This window comes from Ursus maritimus, unplaced genomic scaffold (genome assembly GCF_017311325.1).
Source record: "Ursus maritimus isolate PB19 unplaced genomic scaffold, ASM1731132v1 scaffold_6, whole genome shotgun sequence".
NCBI lineage: Eukaryota > Metazoa > Chordata > Mammalia > Carnivora > Ursidae > Ursus > Ursus maritimus.
The window spans coordinates 4,945,092-4,969,688 of record NW_024426774.1 but is presented as its reverse complement, the minus strand read 5'-3'; the positions used below and the strand labels follow the sequence as shown (position 1 = coordinate 4,969,688).

At 52.0% G+C, this 24,597-nt stretch overlaps 1 protein-coding gene across 5 annotated transcripts in view; it reads left to right on the top strand.

Moving 5' to 3' along the window:
- Positions 1-24,597, top strand: part of RNF144A (ring finger protein 144A) — a 115,829-nt gene that overhangs the window by 63,993 nt on the left and 27,239 nt on the right. For 2 of the 5 annotated variants that reach the window (XM_040622849.1, XM_008685384.2), the window contains exons 2-5: positions 1,489-1,616; positions 11,152-11,297; positions 21,501-21,605; positions 21,755-21,815. In XM_040622849.1, the coding sequence (XP_040478783.1) occupies positions 11,163-11,297; positions 21,501-21,605; positions 21,755-21,815 (301 nt within the window). In that variant the 5' untranslated portion in view covers positions 1,489-1,616; positions 11,152-11,162. Of the gene's footprint in view, positions 1-1,488; positions 1,617-2,901; positions 3,548-11,151; positions 11,298-21,500; positions 21,606-21,754; positions 21,816-24,597 lie in introns of those variants that run through there. The other 3 variants (XM_040622850.1, XM_008685232.2, XM_008685443.2) reach the window with 2 other exon arrangements.

The following is a 24,597-nucleotide window of genomic DNA, read 5'->3' as shown; positions in this document are numbered from 1 at the left end:
GGCCTTTGTTGCTGTGGCAGCAGCAAGAGTGGGAGGCCTCTCTCGGGAGCAGAGTTACACCTGTTCAGGTGGGTCAGAGGAGCAAGGGGCTCGCGGGCCTCAGGAATCCCGGAGGCGTGAGCTCTCGCAGCCAAAGTGGAGGTGAGGCCATTGGTCCACGGAGGGATGGTGATGGGCCACAAGGGTTGCATGGTCAATGAGCAGCAAAGCCAGTTTCTTGACTCTTCCCAGAGGCCGGTTCCCACCCCCCTGCATGCTCCTTACTCCATTACATCTTAATCCCTGAATTCAAGGGATTGACAAAGCCCCAAACACAGGAATTTCCCAGGCTCATCATTCTAGCAACAGGGCTTCTGCCTGGTGCCTCAAAGGAAGCAACCGCTGTGTCTGACCTGCCGCCCACGTGAGCTGGCCAGAGGCGTGCTCCCAACCAGCAGCGACTTACAGGAGCAGGGAGTCTGCCGGAGACGCCGTGAACCGGCCTCCCGCAGCCCACACGTGTCCTTTGCCGGATTGCGATTAGGGTCAGTCTGCAGCAGGGACCCGGGTGGCTCCCTGCTGCTCAGGCTTTATCGTAGATGTCCGTGTCTTCTGCTGCTCATTGCTGTGTATCCTTACCTGGAGGAAAGAAAAGGGACATAATGACTGCATCACCCGCAGGGTTTGGCAAGAATACATTAGGGAGTTTATTCTCAGGTAGAAGGAAGTGGTGTTGGTGCGGGGGTGTGTGTGACCTCTTAGCAAATCCCTTAATGGCTCAGAGTAAGGAAATCCTCTCTGAGAGGACAGACAGTCGGGTCGCCTGGGTGGCTCAGTCGGTTAAACATCTGCTTTTGGTTCAGATCATGGTATCAGGGTCCTGGGATTGAGCCCTGAGTCTGGCCTGCTGCTCCCCATGCTTGTGCTCTCTCTCTCTCTGTCAAATAAAAAAAAAAAATCTTGAAAAAGAGGACAAACAATCCAGAGACCCCCTCCAGCCTTATGGTGTAATGATTTTCTATGTTTGACTTTTAAAGCGTCACTTGCTGGTAGCCAAAGGGTAATGTTTATGTGGGCAAATTGGAGTCAAAACAATAGGTCCTTCGTGTCTCCTCTGCATTTCACTCCGGGACAGCGGTCAGAGCAGCAGACTTGTCTGGGCCGTCTGTGGAAGCCGATTGTAACGTGGAAGTTACCACGACATTTGAACCTTGCATGTGGAGTATTTTATCCGCCTCGGCAATGAGAGCGTGGGTTCTCTGCCATGAATGCCGACTGTGGCCCAAGCCAGGCCTCCCACCAGAGAGGCAGCTTCTGGAAGCCAGTCTACAGACCCGCCCAGCCAGGGGAGGGAGAGTCTCTAGGCCCTAGCCCTGGCCGTCACTGGAAGTGTCTCTGGGCCATTTTCNNNNGCAGGAATCTGTCACGTCTGTGTGGGTTTCCTGGGGGTTCACTGTCCGGTTGTTGCTGCTGCAAATGACGGAGCCGCTCTTCTCCCTCCCTGTGCAGGTGTGTTTGAACAAGAGCAAGCCCACACAAGCTGCGCGTAAGGCGTCTGTGGCTGTGTCTCCCGTGGATCAGTGAAGAACGGGTCCTCTGCACGGTGGCAGCCCAGACAGGCTGTGGCCCTCTCTCCGGTCTGTGGCTCCTTCTTTGTTGATTGTGTCTGCTCTTCCCCGCTCCCCTGCAAACTCTGAGTGCAGGGAAGCTTGTTTCGGGGAAACAACTAAGAGCACCCCCCCACCCCCTCGAACATTGATGGTGTGTGGTTGCATCTGAGTGAGTGTTTGCCCCTCACACTCCACGCCCTTCTTGGAGCCTCACTGTGTTTGCCAGAAAGTTAAAAACCACAGGGAGTTTCATGGTTAAAAATAAACAAACCTGTCCAACTAGATTCACACAGTATGTCTCAGATTTTTAGTGTCACCCTTGATAAGGCCATTTGGGAAAACAAACACAGGCTTAAAAACGTTACTCTTTCCAGTTGACCCTGCATTTCAATAGGCTTATTTGGGTTTCAGTGGAAAAGTAAAGTTGGTTTTTCTTTTTTTTTTGCTAATAAGTGTTTTATTTTCATGCAGTTCAGATTTAGATGTACAGATTTAGATGAGATTCGGTTAGCAGATTTGGATTTCAGTTTTTTTAAAATGACGCAGATAGGAGGGACGGGGAGCTCGCCCGCGCCCGCTCCCCTGCCTGGTGACGTCCACGGGAGCCGCTGCACTTGTCACAGCTCGTGACCCGGCCCTGGAATGTCAGCGATGGAAGTGCACACCTCACTCCCATGTCCGTGCTTTTTACCCAATGTCATTCTCCGTCCCAGGGCCCGTCCCTTCCCGACACCACAGTGCATTCCGTTCTCCTGGCTCCTTCGGCTTCCCATGCCTCTGAGAGTTTCTCCGACTCTCCTTGCTTCCCTGACAGTTGTGGGGAGGGCCAGTGGGTATTCTGTAGCTGCCTCTCGAGGGGGTCTGTCTGATGTGTTCCTCATGATGAGGCTGGGGTTGTGGGTTTTGGGAAGAAGACCACGGAGACACAAGTGCGCTTTCTGTCCCGTCACATCAGGGGTCCATGCGGTCGTCGTGACTCACCACGGCTGATGCCGCCTGGATCACCTGGCTCAGGTGTGTGCCCGCTTTCTCCAGCGTGTGGTGACTCCCCGCTCCGCGTCCACACCGTCCTCTCTGGAGGAAGTCACCCTGCGCAGCCACACTTAGAGTTGGCGTTAGGCTCCAGCTCCTGGCGGGGAAGCCACAAAAACTACTTGGATTATTTTCTGCTGGAGAGAAGTGTCTTTTCTCTCCCACTTACTTATTTTTTCAACCCTTTATTTACATCAGTATAAGCTTATGGACATTAGTTATTTGCTACTTTGTGTTCTAATCCATACGCTTCGCCACTCGGATCGTTCCCGTGTGAGGCGCTGGGAGGCGTGTGGCTCCCCTGTGGCTGTGACGGACGCCCAGCAGCGTGGCTGGTGGTGCGTTCGAGCACTTCCTTGACTTGTGGTATTACAGGACGTTCCACAATCAGCAGGAACATTCCTTGCGCAGGTCCTTCAATCTGCCATTGTACCCTCGTTCCTTTTGTCGGAGCGTGGCCTTAGGAACTGAGATCTGGGCATGTGGTGTGCTGGCTGCCGGCGGGGGTGTCCTTGTGTAAACATGTGACTTGCTTCTGTGCCCTGTCAGCTGGCGGAGCGCGGAAACAGCTGTGTGCCCAGGAGCCTGCGCGCACGCACGTGTCTCTAAATGGTCCTGTTGGGAGCCGTCTGCACCTGGATGAGGCGAACCGCGAGTTCCCGCTGATGTCTCCAGCTCTGATCAGGACCACGTGGGTCATTCCAGCCGCCTCCCCTTGCTTGTCTGGGACCTTCCACTCCCAACAGAGAGAAACCTGGCTCCTGCCTCCTGCCGTCCGCTTGCGTATTTGTTGATCCCAGTGTGCGGGGAGAGTAGTCTCAGCATCGTTGACCCACTCGCCTGGGGAGACGGCTCTGTCAGCGAGGGCTCAGGGCCTGTAGACAGTTCTGTCCGCGCGTGGCCTGCCAGATTCCACTCGTTTCCAGGTCAGCATTTCCCCCGCCCCCGCAGTGAGGTGGTTGTGTGCGTTTGTGGTAGCATTGGATTCTGTCTTCTCCGCCTGCATCCCGTCCCAGGATGCCCTGACTTCCTAACTATTTTCTTTTTCAAATGTGCATGCATCCAGGCTCACTGTCTGTGCTGTGAAGTTTTGTTTTATGGGTTTTGGTAAATGCCGAATGGCATATGTGTATCATGGCAGTATTATACAGAATACTGTCCATGCCCTAAAACACCCCTTGCGTCCCACCTATTCGGACCTCCTCCTCCTCCCTCCCTGTCCCCTGTGATTGCTGATCTGTTTACTGATTCTGCAGTTTGCCAATTCCAGAATGTCACATAATTAGAACCATACAGGATGTAGCCTTTAAAAAAAAAGAAGACGACTTTGTTTCTCAGAGTTTTAGGCTCATAGCAAAGTTGATGGCAAAGTACAGAGTTGCCGCATACGCCCTGCCCCCATACACGCACAACGTCCTTCACCTTCACTGGTGACATCCCGCCCCAGAGAGGGCATCTGTTCCATGGATGAAAGCGCACGGACACATGAGAATCACCCGAAGTCCGTCGTTTACCGCATCAGCTCAGGCTGCATTCACAAAACACCGTAGACCAGGCGGCTTAAACAACAAGAGTTTCTTCCCCCAGGTCGGAGGCTGGAAGTCTGAGATCATGTGCTCGTGCGGTCAGGTTCTGCAGAGGGCCTCTGTCTGGTTCCCGATGGCTGCCTTCTCCCTGTGACCTCAGACGCAGAGAGAGGCAGTGCGGGGAGGGGGAGGGAGAGACCCAGATGGTCCTCTCCTGTAAGCCCCACTCTGTACAACCTCACGCAGCCTTAATGACCTCCTAAAGACAGAGTCACATTGAGGGTTAGGGCTACAACATCGGAATTTGGGGAGGAGGGACACAGTCTGTCTGTAACATGTACAGTGGGGCTCACTCTTGCTGTCGTACATCGTGTGGGTTTTGACGAATGTATAATGACATGTATCATTTTTGACTATGTATGGCATGTCTGACATGTTTGACAAATGTATAATGACCGTGCAGTATCGTTCTGAATAGTTTTACCGTCCTAAAAAAAAAAATCCTCTGTAGCTCGGCTTTCTATCCCCCTGCCCCCTGGCAATCACTGGGGGTTCCCGAAGGTCCTGTAGTCTGAATCAACAGTATGCAGCCTTTTCCGATCGGCCTCTTTCCCTCAGGAATATGCATTTACGTTTCCCCCGTGTCTTTTCATGGCTTCCTAGCCCATTTCTTTTTAGCTCTGAATAACAGTTTACAGTTTATTGTCTGGGAACACCACCAGTTACATAGACTGGTACTGAAGGTCATCTTGGTTGCTTCCAAATTTTGGCGTTTGTGAATAAAGCTTCTCTACACATCCTGGTGCAGGTTTTCCTGGGAATGCAAGTTTTCAGACTAGTCGGGTAAATTCCTGGCAGCCCGGTTGCTGGACATCGTGAACTTTGACCCTTGAGCTGTGGTCCTCTCCTTGGGAGGAGGTAACATCCACGCTTCTTCCTGAAGGATCACGAAACCGTGCATTTGGATGAGTTGGCGTCTCTACAGTTAACTTTCTCCTCAGCTGCCATTCTCATGTTTCTGCTGCCGCTGACAGCCCCAAATTATGAGGCTGCAGCTTTCCACCGCCTCTGCCAAAATGAGTAAGGCCCGGGGAGCTCGGAGGCAGAACTGAAATTCCTTTCTCTTGTGTCTTTGCAGACCGAGGAGGCCCCGTTCTCCTGTCCCCCAGAAGGAGATTCAAAGGAGGTCTAGCAGGGTAGTTCAATGCCCGCGTGTTCGTGTCTTACACACTGCTAGTCAGTGGTTGTGCGTGCTTGAGCCGGTTACCCAACCTCTGTGCCTTGGTTTCCTCATTTGTAAAACTGGAATAATGGCAAACTACTAAAGTCTCAGGGTCCTCATGCAGATACATGAAATAATGTATGAGTGACTAACATAATGCCTGATGCACTTGAAGCAATCGAGATGTGTGTATATACATACATACGTATAGACACACACGTAAATAATACGAAGATCTGCCTATGGCCAGCACTGTTGAGAGGACAGGAAATAGCACTTAGCCTTGAGTAATATATTGTCAAGTTGAGGAGATGAGCTAACACACAGCCGACGTGGAAAGCCACGCACCCCCAGAGAGACATAAAAGACAATAAGTGAAAGTCAATATGCAGAGTCTAGCCCAGAGCCTGGCAGACACGGGCGCTCCATGGTGGTGTTTGAGGGGCCAAGCCTTTGTCGGGCTTCAGCCCACATGGGCTTTGGAGCCAGTGGACCTGAGTGGGGAGTGCTGGCATGATGCAGACCAGGGACTCTCAGACTTCACTGTGCGTGAGGCTCCCCGGGAAGGCTCACGGAGACATAGATTGCTGTGTCGCTCCCTGCTCCCCGCTCCCCCACCCCCGCGACTTTCTGATTTTGTAGGTCTGGGTTGGGGCCCAAGTTGTATACTAGCAAGTTCTCCTGCAGTGCTGATGCTGATGTTTTGGGGGGCGTGTGTTCAGAACCAACCGACCACAGACAGCAGAGACTCTGAGAAAGAGGGCACAACTGAGGGGGTGAGAGAACTGAGGGAGACCTCACAACACCAGGGGTTAATGGGGGCATGGAGGGCTGGGAGGATTCAAGCATGTGGTGGGGACGGGGAAGGGGTGCGGGTGGGAGGAAACGGGCGAGACTCAGCCAGCTTGGGCGAGCGGGAGCTTGTCAGAGTCATCAGGAGAGGGACAGGTAGGCAGTGACGGGCCGACAGGTACCCTGCCTTCCTGTGCTGTCTTTGCAGGGGTGAAGGTGGGGAGGATAGGGACGTGCACAGCCCCATAGGGGTGGGACGGCTCTGGCCCCGTCACCAGGGTTTGCTTGTGTTAACATGCAGACTGCCTTCCCTTCCAGCCTTTCTCCTCCTAGTCCGTGCATCTTGCACCGCAGTGCCCACTCTGCATGACCCAGCAGCACGTAACAAGTTGCTTCCCTCAGAAACACTTTGAATTACTTACACTGAGTAATGCTTATGATTGACCAGATGTTCTTAAAATAGTTGGCTTCATATGACTTGACCTTCACATTAGAAAACAAAGACTGTTTTCTCTTTTATTGTGCATTGTGATTTTCTTAGCAAATTCCTAGTTCAAGTTTGCAGCTGTTCAGTGTTTGCAAAATCATATTCAGCCCATCCTGTGTGCAAGGGAGGTCCATGACAGGCTTAAACAGTATCTTTTTTTTTTTTTTTTTTTTTTTTTTTGGAAAAAATGTCCCGTTGTCTACGTTTAAATTCTGATTTGGGGCGCCTCAGAGAGTAATCTCGAGGGGAAGAATGGTGATGTGGTGCCAGGAAGTCAGAATTTGACCTGCTTCAAGAGTAGTTCTTGGGCAGAGAAGTGAGGGGCCACGGCTGACATGTGCCCAGGGCAGCAGGAAGCCACACTGTCTTGAGGTCAAGTGGAAATCATGGTCCAGGAAGAAAGGAAGCCAGAGGTCAAGCCTGCAGTTTGTGCGAAGGGTCACGTCTTCAGAGACGCTGTAAACAGGAAACAGAGCCAAACCCAGAGGCTGGGAGGAATGAGTAGAGTCTGGGAGCAGACGAGCCAGGAAAGGACAAGTGGTCCAGCGTGGCGTCAGAAGCCCTTTCTGGGGCAGCCGAGCACTCACGTGGTGCACAGTCTGCCCAGGACTTGCGGTTGGGCCTGCAAGGATTGTTGAAGGGTTCGTCCCTAGATGCCCCCCGTTCTGCTGTGCGTTCTGGGGTGCTGTCCGATCGGACCACACTGACGGCGGACAGTGAAGCAGGAGGCTTTGGGGGCACCTGGGGGGCTTAATCAGTTAGGCGACCGACTCTTGATTTTGGCTCAGGTCCTGATCTCAGGTGGTGAGATCGAGCCCTGCGTCAGGCTCTGTGGTCATCGTGGAGTCTGCTTGGAATTCTCTCTCCTTCTGCCCCTCATGTGTGTACTTTCTCTCTCTCTCTCTCTCTCTCCCCCTTTCTAAAATAAATACATCTTTAAGGAAAAAAAAAAAAGCAGGAGGCTTTGGTTTTGGTTTGCTTCTTCCAAAGATTTCCACCATCACAGGGTCTTCCTGAAAGACTGAGTTTACCCTATAGTTTCTCTGCTCAGCCTCTTGTCTCTCCTGTTAGTCCGTATGCGTTCATGTCCAGGGTCTTGAACCTGACATATGATAGTGACTTCCGTCTACCAGGCAGGTAAAAAGTCCCAGAATTTTAAATACATTTCTTCTCACTCTTCACAACAAGTGTACGTGGGAGGTTATGGTGTTTAGTTTTAAGAAGTAAAAACACTAAAGTTCCTAGAGGTTATGTAGTTTCTTCAAAGTCAATGACCAAGTTGCAGAACAAGGGTTTGAACCCAGGTCTACTCCCTTCCAAAGTGGGAAGCTCTTTCCCCTGAGACCATTGCTGTAGTGCCTTCCAGATTCGGAGCCTGGGCCACAGCTCGCCGCCAGGTACCCCCAGCTCTCCGGGAGGGACACGCCCCTCAGCAGCCTCTGCCCCAGGCCTGCCATGCTTCTCGGACAGGTTCTGATCCCTTTTTAAGGCTAGCTAACATTCATAGTCAAAACCTAATTGTCAGTCTGGACAGTGAGCTTTAAGCAATGTTACATGAAAAAAAAAAATCGTTTAGGAGTCAAACAAAAAAAGATGTAGAGGAATATAAAGAAAAAAAACTCGGGGCGCCTGGGTGGCACAGCGGTTAAGCGTCTGCCTTCGGCTCAGGGCGTGATCCCGCACTATGGGATCAAGCCCCACATCAGGCTCCTCCGCTGGGAGCCTGCTTCTCCCTCTCGCACTCCCCCTGCTTGTGTTCCCTCTCTCTCTGGCTGTCTCTATATCTGTCGAATAAATAAATGAAATCCTTTAAAATAAAAAAAAAAAAAGAAAAAAAACTCACCCTGACTCATGAGCCCAGGATCTAGAAAATGCTGTGGACATCTAAAATAATAATAATAATAATAACAATAATAAATACACATAGATTCAAGGTGTGGAGGAGTGTTCCAAATGAAAATGAACTCAGGGGAGTGCTCCTCTTGACGCTGGTTCCCTCTGCACCCCCAGATAGCTGAGTGACCCCAGATCATGAGTGCTGGTCCCATTGGTGGCAGGTCAAATTATGAGGCTTGTTTAAATTATTTGGAAGGCTCCAGCCAATCCAAAAGTTATTTGAATTTGTTTCAAAAAGAGTTCTTTTCTAACAGCAGAAAGTACACCTTAGACTAAGGTGTTCCTGGTTATTAGTGTCCTGGGAGGGGTCCCGAGTCATCCTGGACGCTGTCCCTTTCCTGCCCCGAGGCTGATCTCCATCCGTACTCCCGGTGCCGATTCCAGCCGGGCTTCAGCAGCTGCCCTCATTTGCTGGGGCTCTGCAAGCTTATCTGCTTGTCTGGGAGTTCACAGCACTGACGTTCCTTTGTTCTTTGTCACTGTGTCTTACGTCCTCCGAGGCGTTCAAGACTGTGCAGTATCTTCTCCCCCACCCTGGACGCCCAGTGTGGAGTCCACAGAGCTGTGTCCTCCCTGAACACTTGCTAACTGGTACCCAGTGAGCTCCGACTGACGAACCCTGAGACAGGGATATAAATACATTTCCAGAAGTTCTCCTGACGGCTCCTTGTCCCTACGGATAACGTGTACAAATGGTGGAAATGTCTAACACCTCAGAGTCTTTCTCGCAGATCCGTAAAAGGACGGCTGAATGAGACCTTGCAGGGAAGGGGGGAGGGGTCTTTCCTGAGCATTTCCTGTATGTGCCAGGTCCGCACAGCCACCCTGGGGGACGGGGTTGCCTGCCCCATCACACACACGCCGCACCAAGGCCGGTCACGGACCCGCAGCTGCTCCCACTGGTTCTGGGCGGCCTGTTTGTCGCAGGGCAGAGAGTTCCTTTTGCTCCGACCACGGGGCCGGCACACTCTGTCTGGTGAGCGATGTTAGCGATGCCTCGTGAAGTGTCACCTCCCTTCCAAACTCAAGCTTCATCTTCCTCATGAAGCTCTTCCGTTTTGACGATTCTCCCCGACTTATTCTCACCTTTACCCCGTACCGGGAGCATCGGTTTCTCACATAAACCATATCCTGCCTTCTAGGATCAGTTAACTTTTTATTTGCCAAAGAGTGTTCCTGAACTGAATCTGAAGACCCGAAGGCGGGGAATTGTGTCTCCTCCGGCTCCGGATCTTTCCAAGACGCTAAAATCCTTTTGTGTACCTTCCGGTCGTTCACTGGTGTTTGGATTTGTCTTTCCTTCGTGTGTTCCATCTCTGTCATAACGTGTACCTGCCTTTGCTGCTGTCAGTATGTAGCTGGACAAGACAAGCGGTCCTGTCATGGCCTCGCCAATAGCAGGGAATGCAGGTGCCTTCTGCTGTCCACAGCCTTTGTCCCTCAGTTCGAAGGCAGGGTTGGACAGAGAGGGATGCCGGGTTATCCAAATCTGTTTGGATCCTGAGAGCTGGATAGCAGGAGCTCCCTCTCGGCGTTCAGATGGCCAGGGACTGGGTCTGAAATTTTAGCAGAATCTGACTCAGTTCTGAGTGTGGGGGGCAAGGGGCACGCGTACCGATTGCAGGTGCACAATAACTCTCACGGGCTTCAGTCGAGTGCCCGGGGTTCAGGGTGAGAATGCATGTCCCTAGAGGCAAGGATTTATTCGTTCACACGACAGGCAATTGTGGCGAGGCCATCGTGGGTCGGGGGCTGGGCTACGAGCTGGAGGCACACACCTGCCCTGCCTCCCCAAGCAGCGAGCCATGGGAATCAGTGTGGTAAATATAACTAGAACAACCCACGCTCTCAGGAAGCAGCCTGTGGGCAGGTTAGGGAGTAGCCGGAGGATGTTTCAGGAGGACGGGCAAGTGACGGCAGCTTTTATTCGTGCGTGTGGGGTGTCTGGTAAACATCGGGGACTGTTAGATGCACTTGGCCCACATGCATGAACAAGTCTGCCCTAAGGCCCTTGCCCCTCTGAAGCTTACGTGTTAGAGAATCTGGCAGAGCGTAAGGAGGCAGTGGTGTTGGGCCGATTCTGGAGGGTGAGGTAACACCGGGGCAGTGTGGCTGGAAACCAGTGAGGAGAGGCGCCGTCCGTTCGGAGGGCACTGAGGATGAGGAGGGGGGCTTCCCGCACTGCTTCCCCTGGGATGTTCCTACAACAGAAATCAGAGAAGAGTTTTATCTGATCAGACTGTTGTAACAAAAGCTTCTTTTCCACATTTGCTAAGGTTTTGCTCTTCTGGTCTAGGTGCTTGGTTGGTGGGAGGGGTCTTACTCAATGCCCAGAGGAAGGATGGAGGGACAGAAGGATGGAGAGATAGAGGGAAGGTGGGATGGGATGGGAGGGTAGACACAATCATTACCATCAGCATAGGAAAGGGGGTCACCCACACACACAAGTCAGGAACCCTTGGTTACAGCTCAGAGGACCCTAATGAATTGTCCAGAACCGTGGGCTCCTTCCCGTGGCCCCAGCTGCAGCCGGAAGAGATTCCCGCCTAGGTTCTGCTGGAGAGTTTGCACGAGGGTGTCTGACGGCCTGCGCTTCTCTCATTTCAGACTGCTCTGCCATGACCACAGCGCGGTACCGGCCCACGTGGGACCTGGCCCTCGATCCGCTGGTGTCGTGCAAGCTGTGTCTCGGGGAGTACCCAGTGGAGCAGATGACGACCATAGCCCAGTGCCAGTGCATCTTCTGTACCCTGGTTGGTCTTTCTGGGAGAAAACAGCTGTTTAAACCAGTTTCAGGAGAAGGCTTCCGTGTTTGCTTTTAGTGACCTCAGACCCCACTTTTGCCAGGGACGGAGTCTCTCATGCGGTTACTGAAATCAGTCAGGCACCCAAGTAGATTTCCATCGCAGGTGCTCGAGATGCAAAAGTTAGTCGTGAAGCAGAATTTTAGAAGCTGGTAATGCAATTGAGAAAACCTGATCATGACACGTGCTTTCCTTTTCAGAAAGAAAAAGCCTTACCACATCTCATTTTAAATTTAACAATTACGTGCTTGATTGAGATTATAACAGAGTGCTAACCTAGTGAGTGTGCAGTGAGAATATTTGGCTTTTCATGTTGGCTTGCACTGCTGTCATGCTACAGGTGATGTTGAAATCACATTTAAATTTCTGTAAGACCTAACCAGCATTATTTGGGGCCAGACGATCTGCTCTTAGTGATTATAGGGACTTCTCTTTTCATCAGGCCTAACTCAGACCCAGCATTTCGCCCATCAGAGAAAATGAAGATATGGGGTTTATTTTCAGTTCATCTTATTGAATTCCACTGGATTTTTCTTCCCATTCAAGGAATAAAAAAGGAAAAGTCCAGAAAAGAAAAAAAGAACTGTTTTCTTCCAACTATAAAAAACCCCAAAAAGTTGCTTCTGAATTTAACTGTGTTATAAATGGACCATCTGGGTGGCCTGCCTATGTATTTTTCAAATGTCTGGGTTAACATCTGTCACTAGACAGCCTTCCCTACCCTTTTGCAGAAGCCGTGTTCTCCCTTCCTGCCCTTGTTTTATAGACCTTACTTTGTGTCCCCTGATGGCCCTGGGTTGTGGGCATGTTCCATATTATCATGTCCATTTCGGGGATAGGGAGATGGAGCTTTACAGACCTTCATGTCTCCATCTTCTGACTTCTGACGCTGGCTTTCTGGGGGGCAGGATTCTGTACCCCTTAAACACCTGGTCTACTCAGGACTCAGGATTGCTAATCACTAGAAGTTCGATGGATTAGAGGCAGTGAGTCTGCCTCAGTGTTATCTGCAAGAGATGTGTCTCATTAAAGCCTCAGGAAAGTCACTTCAACCTGGAGGGCAGGACATTGCTTTTGACATTTTCCTGAGATGGGAAAGGATGGCAGGGAGAGAGCTGTGGGAGAAGCAGAGAGACAGACCTCCAGCCAATTAACACCCTGAATGGGACGCAGTTGCATTTCTAGAGGAAGAGCTAGGATGGGGGAGCAGTGGGCAGGGATTAAAGAATTTGCTTTATGCAAATCCCCTTCCCCTTGCCTGAGGGAAAGTCTTCTGTGGTTTCTGTGGGTGGAGTCCCTCCCCTCTGCCCCGTGCCCTTGGGGAGCTGGCTGGGTCTCAGTCACCTGCTCTTCCCCTCCCCCCACCTTTCCCCTGCTCTCCTTATTTCGGTTTTGTGTTTCTTGAGAATTGGAGTAAAAGCAAGTAAGTAACTCTAATTCACATCAAATGCTTAATTTGAAGGGAGGGGAATAGCACTGTCCCCTCAGAGACGGGCATCTGCACTTCTAAGAGAGAGCAGGACGATGGAGATGTTTTTTTCACAACCAGGTATTAAAAATGAAAATGTTGAAAAAGAAAGTCACGCTTGTTTCTGCAGCATGAACAGAGGAAGCACCTGGCGTTGACAGACCCGGAGTGGGGGTGGTGCCCGTCCCCATTTCTTCCCTGTGTGTGGGCCTCAAGTCACCCAGCCCGCCCGTAGCCAAGGCCTAGGGCCAGAGGAGTTGTAACTGCCCCTTTCCTGGGGCACAGACAGGAGAAGGTGGGAAAGAGGAAAGAGAGAAAATTGTCTAAGATGGAGGGAAGCCCTCTTTGTAAATTAAGTCATCACTGGAGAATTACGGTTAAGTTCCTAACCGAGGGAGGTTGACCTCGGGGAAGGAAGGGCCCAAGGGGAAATCAGGATGGTGCAGTCAGGCATCTCTGCCTTGAGATGCCCATTCTGTTTCTGACCTCGCCGGCCTCTTGGGCCTCCTCTGTGTGTTGCGTCCCCCAGTAGTTAACGGTGGAAGCCCATCGTGGAGGAAGCCAAGATGTGGGATTTGTAGCCGAGTGTTCTTTCCATAATGGCAGCCATGGCTCCTGAGGCAGACGGTGCCACATAGACAGTTGGTCTCACTGGAAAATGTACCCACGATCTGGCCCCCAAGCTTTCTGTGCCCTGTGTGGCTCTGGCCTGGAGGGGAAGTTGAGGACGCAAGGCTGCCTCAGAGGGGCCACTGCCTTTCTGGTCTCATGTCCCCCCAGGCCCTGCCAACTCTGTCAGTGTTATGCTTTAGAACCCAGTGGAAACCCTTCCTAGCAAAACCCTCCCAGTCCGGCCTCCTCATCCCATGACACCCCCACTTTTGCTTGACTCTCCGTGATGGCTCTAGCCATTCACGCTATCCTCAATAGCTAGCTCAAATGACCCCTCTGTAGTTCAGACCCTCTTGGGTGGAAATGCCACCACTTAATCAGGTCCCTGCCTTTATCCAGGCTCAGAGCTCATTCCCCACCCTCTCTGCACATCCTCAGTCCCTACATCAACTGTTCCAAACTACTGGAAGCTTCCAGCTCCTCTTATATCTGGTTCCTTTTGTCCCACTGTGTTGTCATGATGTCTGCTTACCTGTGGCCCCCACTAAAGGAGCCAGGATTTCGTTTTGTTTCATTGTCCCCTAAAGTTTGGCACGTAGTGGTGCTCAAAAAAATGTTTGTCACCGGAATGGTCATTGCTTGAGTTGTAAGTGGCTTTATGTCGTTCGAACAAGATGTTACTCTTATTTTTCTTACTTCCGCTATTGCGACTGCTCTTGCTGTAGTTCTGCCTCTCCTGCTTCTCTGAGACGTGTCTAAGAAATAGCGTCTTCAGATGTTGGGGAAGCTAACTCTGGCTCACCACATGGTAAGAGGGAATCCTGTTGCTTTCAAAGTGTCCTTCAGCTCAGGGTCTCTACTCAAACAAAAGTCTACAGGGGAGACTAAACTATGTCAAGTGGTTGAAAGCAGGCCTCTGTCGGTGTGGAGCTTGGGGGCCATGAGCCCAGTGAATTATCTCTGTCCTGCACATTGGCTCCTGGGGACTCTGAGCACCCTGGGGCTCTGTGGGGTACAGCTCCCCAGCCTCTGCTCTGTGGGCTGGGACCCAGCCGTGTAGAGGGTCTCGTCCTAGTCTTGGGTCTCTCGATGGGGAAAGGCATACTTGCAGGGTGAGTTGGCTTGAGGTCCGGGGCTGAGAATGGACCAGAGGGCTGGGGCTTCCAGCTGCCAACATGGCGGCCACATGGACACGTAGCTCAGCGAGGCCTTTCTGTGTCCCTGTGGCAGACCTGCTTCCTGATCCCTCAGATTCTCTGCCCACACTGCTCACAGGCACGCCACAGTGGTTTTTGTCTTTATCTCTGGCTTTTAGTTCCCTCTAAAACTCTGCCTTGTGGGTAGAAAAGGATGGGGAATAACATTTGTTAATTGCTGGTGACATACCACATTTATCTCACTTGTCATAAAACCCTGTGAAGCGGGCAGAATTCTCCCATCTCGTGAGGAGACACCGCAGCTCAGAAAGACGAAATGGCCTGCTCGAGAATGCTCTCCGCTTGCCTCCAGTCCAGCGCACTTGTTGCTTGTGCCCAGATCCAATGCTTATCTACTAACGGCCCCTAAGAAAATGCGGACTCCTGGCATCTGCTCTGCTGGGAGACTCCACACAGGCCTGGAAGGCTGCTCTGGAGTCATTTGAGGGCCACACTGCAGGTCAGGGGCTGGGGCCTTCCTCCATACACCTCTGGGTCCTGGCACCTGAGGAAGCGTACTCGGGGTGTGCTTTCTCTCTCCCTGTTTTGTGCACTTGCTCTCCATCCCCCAGCCCCCTCCCTGTTCCCACCCAGGAGACCCATCCAGGTCTCGTGCAGTTGGAGCCCTGGAACCCTGCCCCGTTGTTGTCAAGGTATCCCAGTGGAGACACTTAGCGGTCCCCTCGTGCCCCCGGCCCCTTCTTATCCACGAGGCAAAGAACAAACACACACACCGTTGGTTTCTCCGATCGATGGGATAACCTTCCATTCTGTGGACAGTTGAGACAGCTTAGCGTAATGAGGCGAAGCGAGTGGAGCCTCCCTCCATTGGAATGAACCCTCAGACATCCCGATTCTGAGTAGTTGTGCATGGACTCACTGTCCCTGCCTGGGCCTCAGAGTCACATATTGGCTTCCCCTTCTGTCTCCACACATACACGGATCCCACAGAACCGCACATAGCAACACACTGGCTCTCCCGTTAGCGGTAGTCCCCCGGGGCTTCTCTGCTCCTCTTAGTTTGGGCTACTAGACTTTGGGTACAGAGCAAATCACTGTTTGTTGAGTGGATGACGTGCTGGCTTCTCAGTGCTTCTGTGTCTAACGGATGCGTGTTCACACCCTCCCACCGCGTACCTCTGACCTGCGTTCCACTGGGAGGTCGTCGCGATGGAGGTGAGGGTTGCTTAAAGACTCCTTTTTGCTCCTCTGTGACTTTGGTTTTTCACAGTCAGCAGTTAGAAAGCCTTGTCCACGCTTGCTGCTTCTCTTGCAGCTTGTTTACAGGTGTGATGGGAGAGGTGTGTGCCCCCTGCAGAGGAGGTTGTGCAGGGAAGAGCCTGTGCCCCCCCAGGAGGAGCCTGTGCCCCCTGCAGAGGAGGCTGTGCCCCCCCCAGGGAGGAGCCTGTGCCCCTGAAAAGGAGGTTGTGCCCCCCCAGGGAAGAGCCTGTGCCCCCTGCAGAGGAGGGAGTGCTGCACTCTCTGGGATCACCCCCCTCCCCACTGGTCTGTGCAGCCCCTGCACCAGGAGAAGGGGGTCCAAGATTCCTGGTCTCTGCAAGAGCAGAACGCACAGCTTCAACTCTAGGCTCTTTGGTCTATGGAGAGCAGTGATGCCAAGGCCCGTGAATCCCCAGAAAAGCCCCCAGGTTGTCAGAGAGGGACCAAGTCCTCTTGAGACCGTCCTAACCCTCGTCTCCCGGTCACCCCCAGCCTCACCCTGAGCTCCAGTCTGGGTCCTGCCTCATCAGCCTGCCCGTCACTGACCACTCTGAGAACAGTCCTCCTGCACTCCGTCAGCAGGGCAGGTGACCCCTCCCCCTCGTGCAGGACTCCCCAGGGGACACCTCGTTTTGATGGTCGATTTTTCCAGTCCCTGCTGGTTCTAGGCCTGGCCGTAGGATGTGCCCAGCTCCCCCCACCACGAGCTGCCATGGCTGTCACTTCCCGAAGCCAGGGCCACACACTGCCCTGATGGGGGCTGTTGGCCTGAGCCACCTTACCTGGTCTCCCTGACCCACTCAGGTTTACCCTCACGCCGCTGAGACTGAGTTCTTGTGGCGTGGCCTCTGCTGGGGTAAATCCGCTCCAGCCCCCCGGGGAATGAGGCTCCAGCACCTCCACATAGGAAGCCCCCCTGCTCTGCGCAGACCAGGCCCCCTCCTGCCTCTCTGCTCCCCCCGGGGCCTCACACCAGCTGTGGTGTTTGTCACACGTGTGGTCCAGCCAGCCCTTCTCCTGGGGTTGCTGTGCTTCGTGTGGACCCGACACAGGAATGGGCTCTCTGCTGTGCCCACACTGAACGTGCACGCCCCTGTCCAGCGCCGTCGCACGTAACCCGCGGCTGGCTTGTCTCTCTCTATTTGCTTTGATTGTGGTGAAGGAAGGCCCCTCAAGTCTTGCCTCCCCCGGCACGGCTCCAGCATGGCCTCTCACGAAGCAGGTGCTCCGTGCCTACCGACTGAATTGACCCAGAAACCCCAAACAGGTGACAAACGCACACCTGTGGGCTTCCGACTTGGTGCTCTTAAAGAGAGTGTTTCACTCCAGATCTGTGGCTCCGCGTCCTTACTGGGCATCTGTGGTCACAAGCCTGCCGAGGGCTCTGCGTTCCCTGGGTCCCTACCTGCATGCGGGCCAGTCGTGCACTAATACTCGGGGTGGCGGTAGCTGTCGGGGCTGCTGTACTGACGCCCATGGAAAGCACGTGACGCCTGCCTGAGCAAGTGACCGTAGCCACCTCAGGTCGGTGTTGTGGCTGGAAGGGGCCTGGTGGTGGCAGGCTTACCTCCTCCCACAGCACAAGGAATGGGTGCTCCGGGAGGTGAGGTTCCTTGTGCACAGCTGGGGAGCAGGTAAGCCGGGATTCAAACCCAGGTTTGTGACTCCAAGGCCCTTGCTCTTCAAACAGTGTTCACTGGGGTCCCGCCGCAGTTGCTTGGACCTGCCTGTTCAGAAGTCGTGGGTCCCTGAGCAGCACAAACTACTCTGGCTCCTTGGAGCACAGTTTCTGAGCTGGTTTCTGCTCTCAAAGTCTTCAGCAGCCAGCAGGCCTTCAGGTGGGAGAACAGACACCACCGAGACTTGCCGTAGCCCAGGCAAGGCCGCTGACTCTGTGGCCCACTTTTCCTTGGCAGGAAACCGAAGCAGGGGTTTCGTAGCAAGTCTGCAATGCTGTCTCCTCTTTGGAACTGGGTTTCAGACAGTTGGAAGACAAAACGGAAAATGAAATGCCTGGAATGTTCTGTGGCTCTCAACACTTCCCCTCCCTGCTTCTGCCCTTTGTGCAGTGGATGCCCCCTTTCCCGGGATGTCCTTGTCCCTCTGGTCAGTGTGTCGCCTCTGGGAAGACTTCCTGACCTCACGTCAGGGGGGGGGACCCCCACTCCCCACTAGGGTGTCAAGAACAGGGTGCCATCAGGACCTGCAGGAGCATCTTTTTCCCGCAGTGGCCATGGGGGGCCTGGTGTCTCAGACCATCGTTGCATCCAAGCTTCATGGGCCTGTACAGGTGCGTTCCAGGGTGACTCGGACTTTGCCAGTTTAATGTACATACAACAGGGGTGCCTGGGTGGCTCGTTCAGTTAAGGGTCTGACTCGATTTCAGCTCAGGTCTTGATCTCGGGACGTGAGATCAAGCCCGTCATTGGGCTTCATGCTGGGCGTGGAACCTACTTAAAAAAAAACAAAGTACATACAATTCCGTGTTCTAGTAAATAAATGTAGGAGGTAACTGAAAATATGTACTCAGGGATCGCATGTGAAAGAGTTCTTAATTGAGGAAGAAGGCAGAAATTAAAAACAAAACACAAAAGCCCCCCTCTTTGGAGTCAGGCACCTGTGAGCCCCAGCACCTCTACTTACAGAGTATGTCTTTGGGCCCGATCTTAACTTCCCCGAGTCTTTGTTTCTCATCTGTAAACGGAGCCATAACGCCTGGCGATTCTCGTGGCAGTGGGCTAACGCCGCTCAGGTGAGGACAGCTGACCCCTGAGCTCCAATCAGTATGATAGGAAATCCAGCGATACCTGCTTTTGGACTACGTTTTTATTTTTACAGAAGTTTCTCTGCCCATTCTTTTGTGCTCCTTTTAAGCCCTCTTTTTGCTATTCGAATGAAAAACATGGCTTGTGAGTCATGACCCACTTCATATCTGGAAGGAGACTGGGCTGGTTTTCCGTGGATGGTTGGCCAGACACTTGGATCCTCATCTCTTTTTATACAGTAAACAAATCGATACTCGCAGAACATAGTCATTTTGCGAATTGTGCGGAGGCCTCTGAGTGATCGAGCCAGACGTGACACACTAGTTGTCTTGCTGTATGCCAGTTCTTGAGCAAGGGTGCTCAGAGTCGCGGAGATCCCCTGCCGTGGGTTTCCCACAGGCGTTAGGTGTTGTATTTTCTTCTTGGGGAGCACAGATCTCGGGGTGCACTGCCCCGCCCGCATGGTGCTGTGAGTGTTCAGGGCATTCCCGTGTTCTCCAGAGATCCCAGATAGACAAACTGATGATAAAAAGTAAAATCATCATCTCGTGGCTAAGGTTTTGATCTATTTTTATGCCTCGGACTCTAGGAAACATATCACACAGACAAAGCAGGGGTACCAACGGTTGCAGTTGGCAGAGCTGGTGCTGTGTCCTGGAAACTGTGCCAGGTGCTTTTACGTGCTTTCTTACAATCACAGAAGCCCAGCAAGGTGGCCATCCCGTTCTATGGTCAAGGGAGCCGTGGCCTCCGCCTTCAGTGGTGCCATGAGTCTGTCTAGCTCCAAAGCCTGCAGTCCCTCCCTCCTCACATGTCACCCAGCCATACACAGCACATTCCAGGTTCCTCCCGACTGTAACCACACCATTGTTGCCAGAGTCGTAGGCCACCAAACCACAGTGTGGCTGTCTCCTCCAGATGGCTGCTGTGGCTCTCAGAGCCGGCAGCAGGCCTGCTGGCGGCTCCGTGGGACTGCCCCCTCCTCTGTCTGCTGTCCTGCTTCCTTCTGGTGTGGGTTTTGATGAGTGTACCTTTGAGACCTCAAACAGCCCTCCCACATGGGGCTCATCCATACTCGGTTCTCTGGGAGCTCTCCATAACCATTGTGCTGGCGAGATGTCAACGGTCTGTGTACCGTGGAAGTTCAGGGTCTCTGCACTAACAGGGAGCCCTGGGCAGGACCAAGAAATGCAGGCCGAACTCGGGGCCTGTGCTCTGGGCGTCCACGTTGCCCTTGACGCATGAAGCCTCACGTTCTGTTTAGCACGCTTGAGAAAGGCTGTGGGAAATGACTCTTTCTGAGGATTACCTTGATTTGTATTTTTAAAAGAAACAGCTACCTCGTGTCTCCAGTGGATGAAATATTCTGATGTGCTAGAAGGGTGGGAATTACCTATTTAGATCAAATTATTATTTATATCGTCAAGCATACACTGTTTTCCGTGTTGTCTTCTAGATTCTCTTGCATGAAATTCTTACAGCTCCACAGTGGGGTGGGTTAAAGCTCCCCAAGTGCAGGTGGGGAAAGTGAGGCCGGTAGAAGGAGGGTAGCAGACGTGTTCCAGGCATAGGCATGGAGCTAGCAGGAACTGCAGCTGATTCCAGTTCTCGCACAGCTGTTAGTCAGGACCGTGCATCCTTCTAGGGAAATGGAGTGCACATTGAGGGGAGGTAGAGGCTTAGGAAACATAGCTAATGGGCTTTTCTTGATGAATCACTATTTTTTAAAAATATTTTATTTATTTGAGAGAGAGGATGAGTGGGGGAAGGGCAGACAGAGAGGGAGACAAGCAGACTCCCCACCGAGCAGGGAGCCCAACGCAGGGCTCGATCCCAGGACCCCGAGATCATGACCTGAGCTGAAGGCGGATGCTTAACCAAGTGAGCCACCCAGGCGCCCCTAATCGCTATTCCTCTTAATAGTGTTATTATAACAGGGGTGTTGGCATCAGGACCCCCAGATGACTGGGGCTGTGATTGCAGTTGATCTGGCGATGCTGTTGTGATGGTTTTTACTGGTTTCTCCACTTAGCGGCCCCAGTTTCTGTGCTCTTTGAGTTCTCCTGTGAGCGTTTCAAAGTCTATCTCTTGTTACTTTTGGTAGTGAGCCTACCAGGAGAGGCTGTATCTTTTCTTCTAATTGTGCTTTACAATGCGCTCTTCAGGGGAGCGTGGCCTTCCCAGGCTCATGGACAGAGGCACGAGTAAGTCGGTACTGTGTCCGGCCTCATCCTCCTCGATAGACTCTTCTGTGTCTCCCACATTTTCTGTCTCACTGACCTGAGACTTTCAGCAGTCCTTCAAGTAGGTGAAGTTGTAATAAGTAACTGGTGGGGACGTGGGTGTCGGGTAAGGGCTGGCATCTCTGTGCAGGTTATCGGGGAATGTGGGGGCATTTCCAAGGTAGCCAGGCTGGGCTTGACTTGGGGCTCTGCCCTTGTCCACTGGCAAGCCCCTTCTTTGGTGACTCAGCATTCACACCTGAAAGGTGAATCTGTCCTAACTTTCTCGTAAGAATGATCGAAGGCGTCCGTGAAACGATGGAATATAAAGGATTGAGTACAGTGCCTGACGTCTGATAAGCATTTGACAGATACTCCTTCCCGACCTTCCTCTCCGTCTTTCCTCCTACTGTTAGACTCACGGGTGTGGTGTTTGCAGGGATCCCACCTGCAGCCTTTGTTCTGTGGCCAGCCGGGAAGGGGGGGCACCCCATAAATATTCAGCGAGTGAACAGAACCTCTACTTTGGTGTTGCCGTGGGCTATGCCGGGAAACTAGGAAGCTGTGATGGGACGGTGTGCTGGATTATGCATTGCTGCATCTTCGCCCTTAAGCAAGTAAAGATGTTAACAGGTACTTCTCTGTTCTTTGTTTTGTTTTTTTTTCAGTGCCTGAAACAGTATGTTGAGCTCTTGATCAAAGAAGGACTGGAAACTGCGATTAGCTGCCCTGACGCTGCCTGCCCTAAACAGGGCCATCTGCAGGAGGACGAGGCATGAGCACCTGAACAAATCTGGTTTTTAACGTGTGCAAGGGCGCCCTGCGTAGCTTCGCCAGGGGTCGTGGGCTCTGCTTAGGCCGACCTGGGCTGGGTTCTAGCCCACAGCTTGTTATACTTGTTTGTATTTTTTTTTCTTCTTAGATTGAGTGCATGGTTGCCGCCGAAATTATGCAAAGATACAAAAAGCTACAATTTGAAAGAGGTAGGTGCCCCGGCGTGTTAGTGCGTTACGATTCCCGCGGTAGAGTATGGATACCTCGGGGTGGGGGGTGGGGGATGGCGCTTTCAGCGGATAGGATTGTACATTGTTTGGCTGCAGTGGAAGCGAAAGCGTCGATGTAAATTAGATTTCTGAAATGTCATTGGCATTGGAATTCTCTGCAGAGCTCCCAGTTGGAAGGCCTTTCTTGGGGTTCCATTTGGTAACAAGAACGAATCCTGAAACACAACTCCTTTACAGGGATTTGGGCATAGGGGGTGGTTTAAAGAGATCTGACCCTCATGGGGCATGATTATTCTCCAGCCAGATTAGGGCTAACAGTTCGGGGTCTAAATTCTTAGTGCAGAATTTAAAAGATCTAAAGGCGTAGACGGCAGTTGGGGGGCCACACGTAGGTGAAAGTGTGATGACTGGCGTCCTGACAGAAAAGTATAGCCTGTCCCTTTGCACCTGGGGTGGCTCTGGACATGTGGGCACCTGGTCCCAAGTCCCTTGTCTCAGGAAGTATCCTGACGGCCCTGCAAGCTTGTCCCCTTCTGTTAACATGGCCCCCACAGAGGCTGACTGACTCGCCCAGATTTCCAGCTCTAGTGGCTGGTGGGACGCAGTGGGACCAGATCTGCCCCCCATCCTGAGTGTCCTGCACGCCCTCTTGGCAGAGCCAGGCCCGCTGCAGAACTTAGGGTTCCCCAGGAGCGCGGTGTGGCACATGCGGAGCGACAACTGGCCTTGCCAAGCATTGAAACACGTTGGATGCCCAGGACCAGTCTTTGGCTTGGCTCTCTGAAGTGTGCCAGGGTCATAAAATGATGTTTTAAAGAGTCTCTGGCTTCCATTTGGCTTCATTCTCCTATATATCCTGGACCTTGGGCTTCACCTGAACAGAAGCAGAAGGACATGTTTCGATGGTGCTCCTTATGCACGACTTCACTGTGAAGACACCGCAGCCAAACTCTGACCTTTTCGGCTCCGACTGTCACCATTCAGGTGTGCTCTCCCCTCTTCCTGCTCTGCTACGGAGCCTTGTCTGCCATCAGACGCTTGTACCGAGATACAACCCTGGGCTGCCTGTGGACAGAACACCCAAGACGGGAACGGGACGCAGAACACAGCAGAGGAAAGGATCGAGAGATTCTTAGCTTAGCTGAATGTGGAAAGGCCGCCTGCCTTCCTTCCTTCCTTCCTTCCTTTAAAGAAATGCTAAAGATAGTTGCATTTCCTCTTGGGGCTTACTTCTGGGGGAAAAAAAAAGCAGTGTGTGGCCAACTTAAATTTAAAAAATCAAACAGGATCCTGATGGCATTGAAATTGTTTTCAAGAGCTTGTTTATTTAATGGCATATATCATTTGGTTTGGGGCGGTTTATAGTTTAAATGTAATACCATGTGATACAGAAGTCAGCGTGTGGAGCTATAAAATGGATGAATTTGGATTTCTGAGACTTTCAGGCTCTTCTGAAAATATTTTGCAGAGAGAATCTCGACAGAAACTGGTAGTTATTTGGGTTATAAGAAAATTAACTTTCTCTGACCTTGAATTTCGTTTAAAAATGCAGCTGGATAAATTTTCCTACCTAATAATTTCAACTTTGTACTTTCAAATACTTTGTCACTTCAAGTGCTTTGGCTCAAAGATTTTTTTTTTTTTAACTTTGCATAAAAATGAAGCCAACTTGACTTAGGTTACAAACTCTCTCAAGCCTGTTACTTGAGAACATTTTGCCAGCATTATGTGAAAAGCAACAAAAACACAAAATGAACTCAGACTTAATGTGACCGAAGACCTGAGTGAAATGTTAAACTGTTGGAGCCGAAGTAAAGCAAGTGATTCTAGCTCGTACATCGAATAAGTTTTGCGATATGATCAGAAGATGAGTTTCAGCCTTTTCTGTGAGTCTGAAATGCAGTCAGGGAGGACCACCTGGAAGAGAACCCAGCACGCGGGTCCTCCGACAGCACTTGGTTCCTAATTAGTTTATTGCAAACATTGTCTCCGTTGGGTCTTAGAATGTCTCCTCTGATGTAACAGCCTTGATCTCTCTTTTTTATAATCGGAAGGACGGTTGACACACAATGTTATATTAGTTTCAGATAGAGCAGGCTTGATTTTCATCCATCTCCTCCACTCCTCCAGTTGGGGTCTTTGGCAAGGAGGCTGTGGGCTTGTTTTGCCTTCTGAGTGCCCACTTGCCCATGGGGGAGACTCCAGAGGCTGATGGGGGCAGGCTGTGCAGGGGGCTCACTCCCTCGCATGCCCCACCTTGCTATACCCCTACTCCTGGCTGAGCAACGACCGTGCCAGGCTGCAGCTGTTTCTTGGCCCGTCCCTCGCTCCTGAAGCTCCTGCCATCCAGAGGCGGGCCCTGCCACCTCCTGCATTCTTTATCCTTGGGACTACAGGTCCGGTGAATGCTGAAGTCAGGTTTTGTCCTGCGTGGTGTTGACGCTTTCCGCGAGAGTAAAGCCCAGAGTGATGAACTCACTTGCCGAGCTGATCCATCAGTAAGCAGGCCTGACCGGAGCCAAGGTCTCCCCGCAAGGACTCCCCACTGGGGTGCAGCCAGAGCGCGAGCCTGGCCAGCCACGTAGTGAGAGCCGGAACCCCACCTCTCCTAGCACGCTTCTCCAAGAAAACCACACTTAAAAAGAAAAGCACCTTTTTAAAAAATCTCGGGCTTTTTTATAAGCAGAGCTATTAGGGACCTGCTTCCTTACTCTATTATAAACATGTCTTTGGGAGATGGGAGCTGAGATTCGTTTCTTCT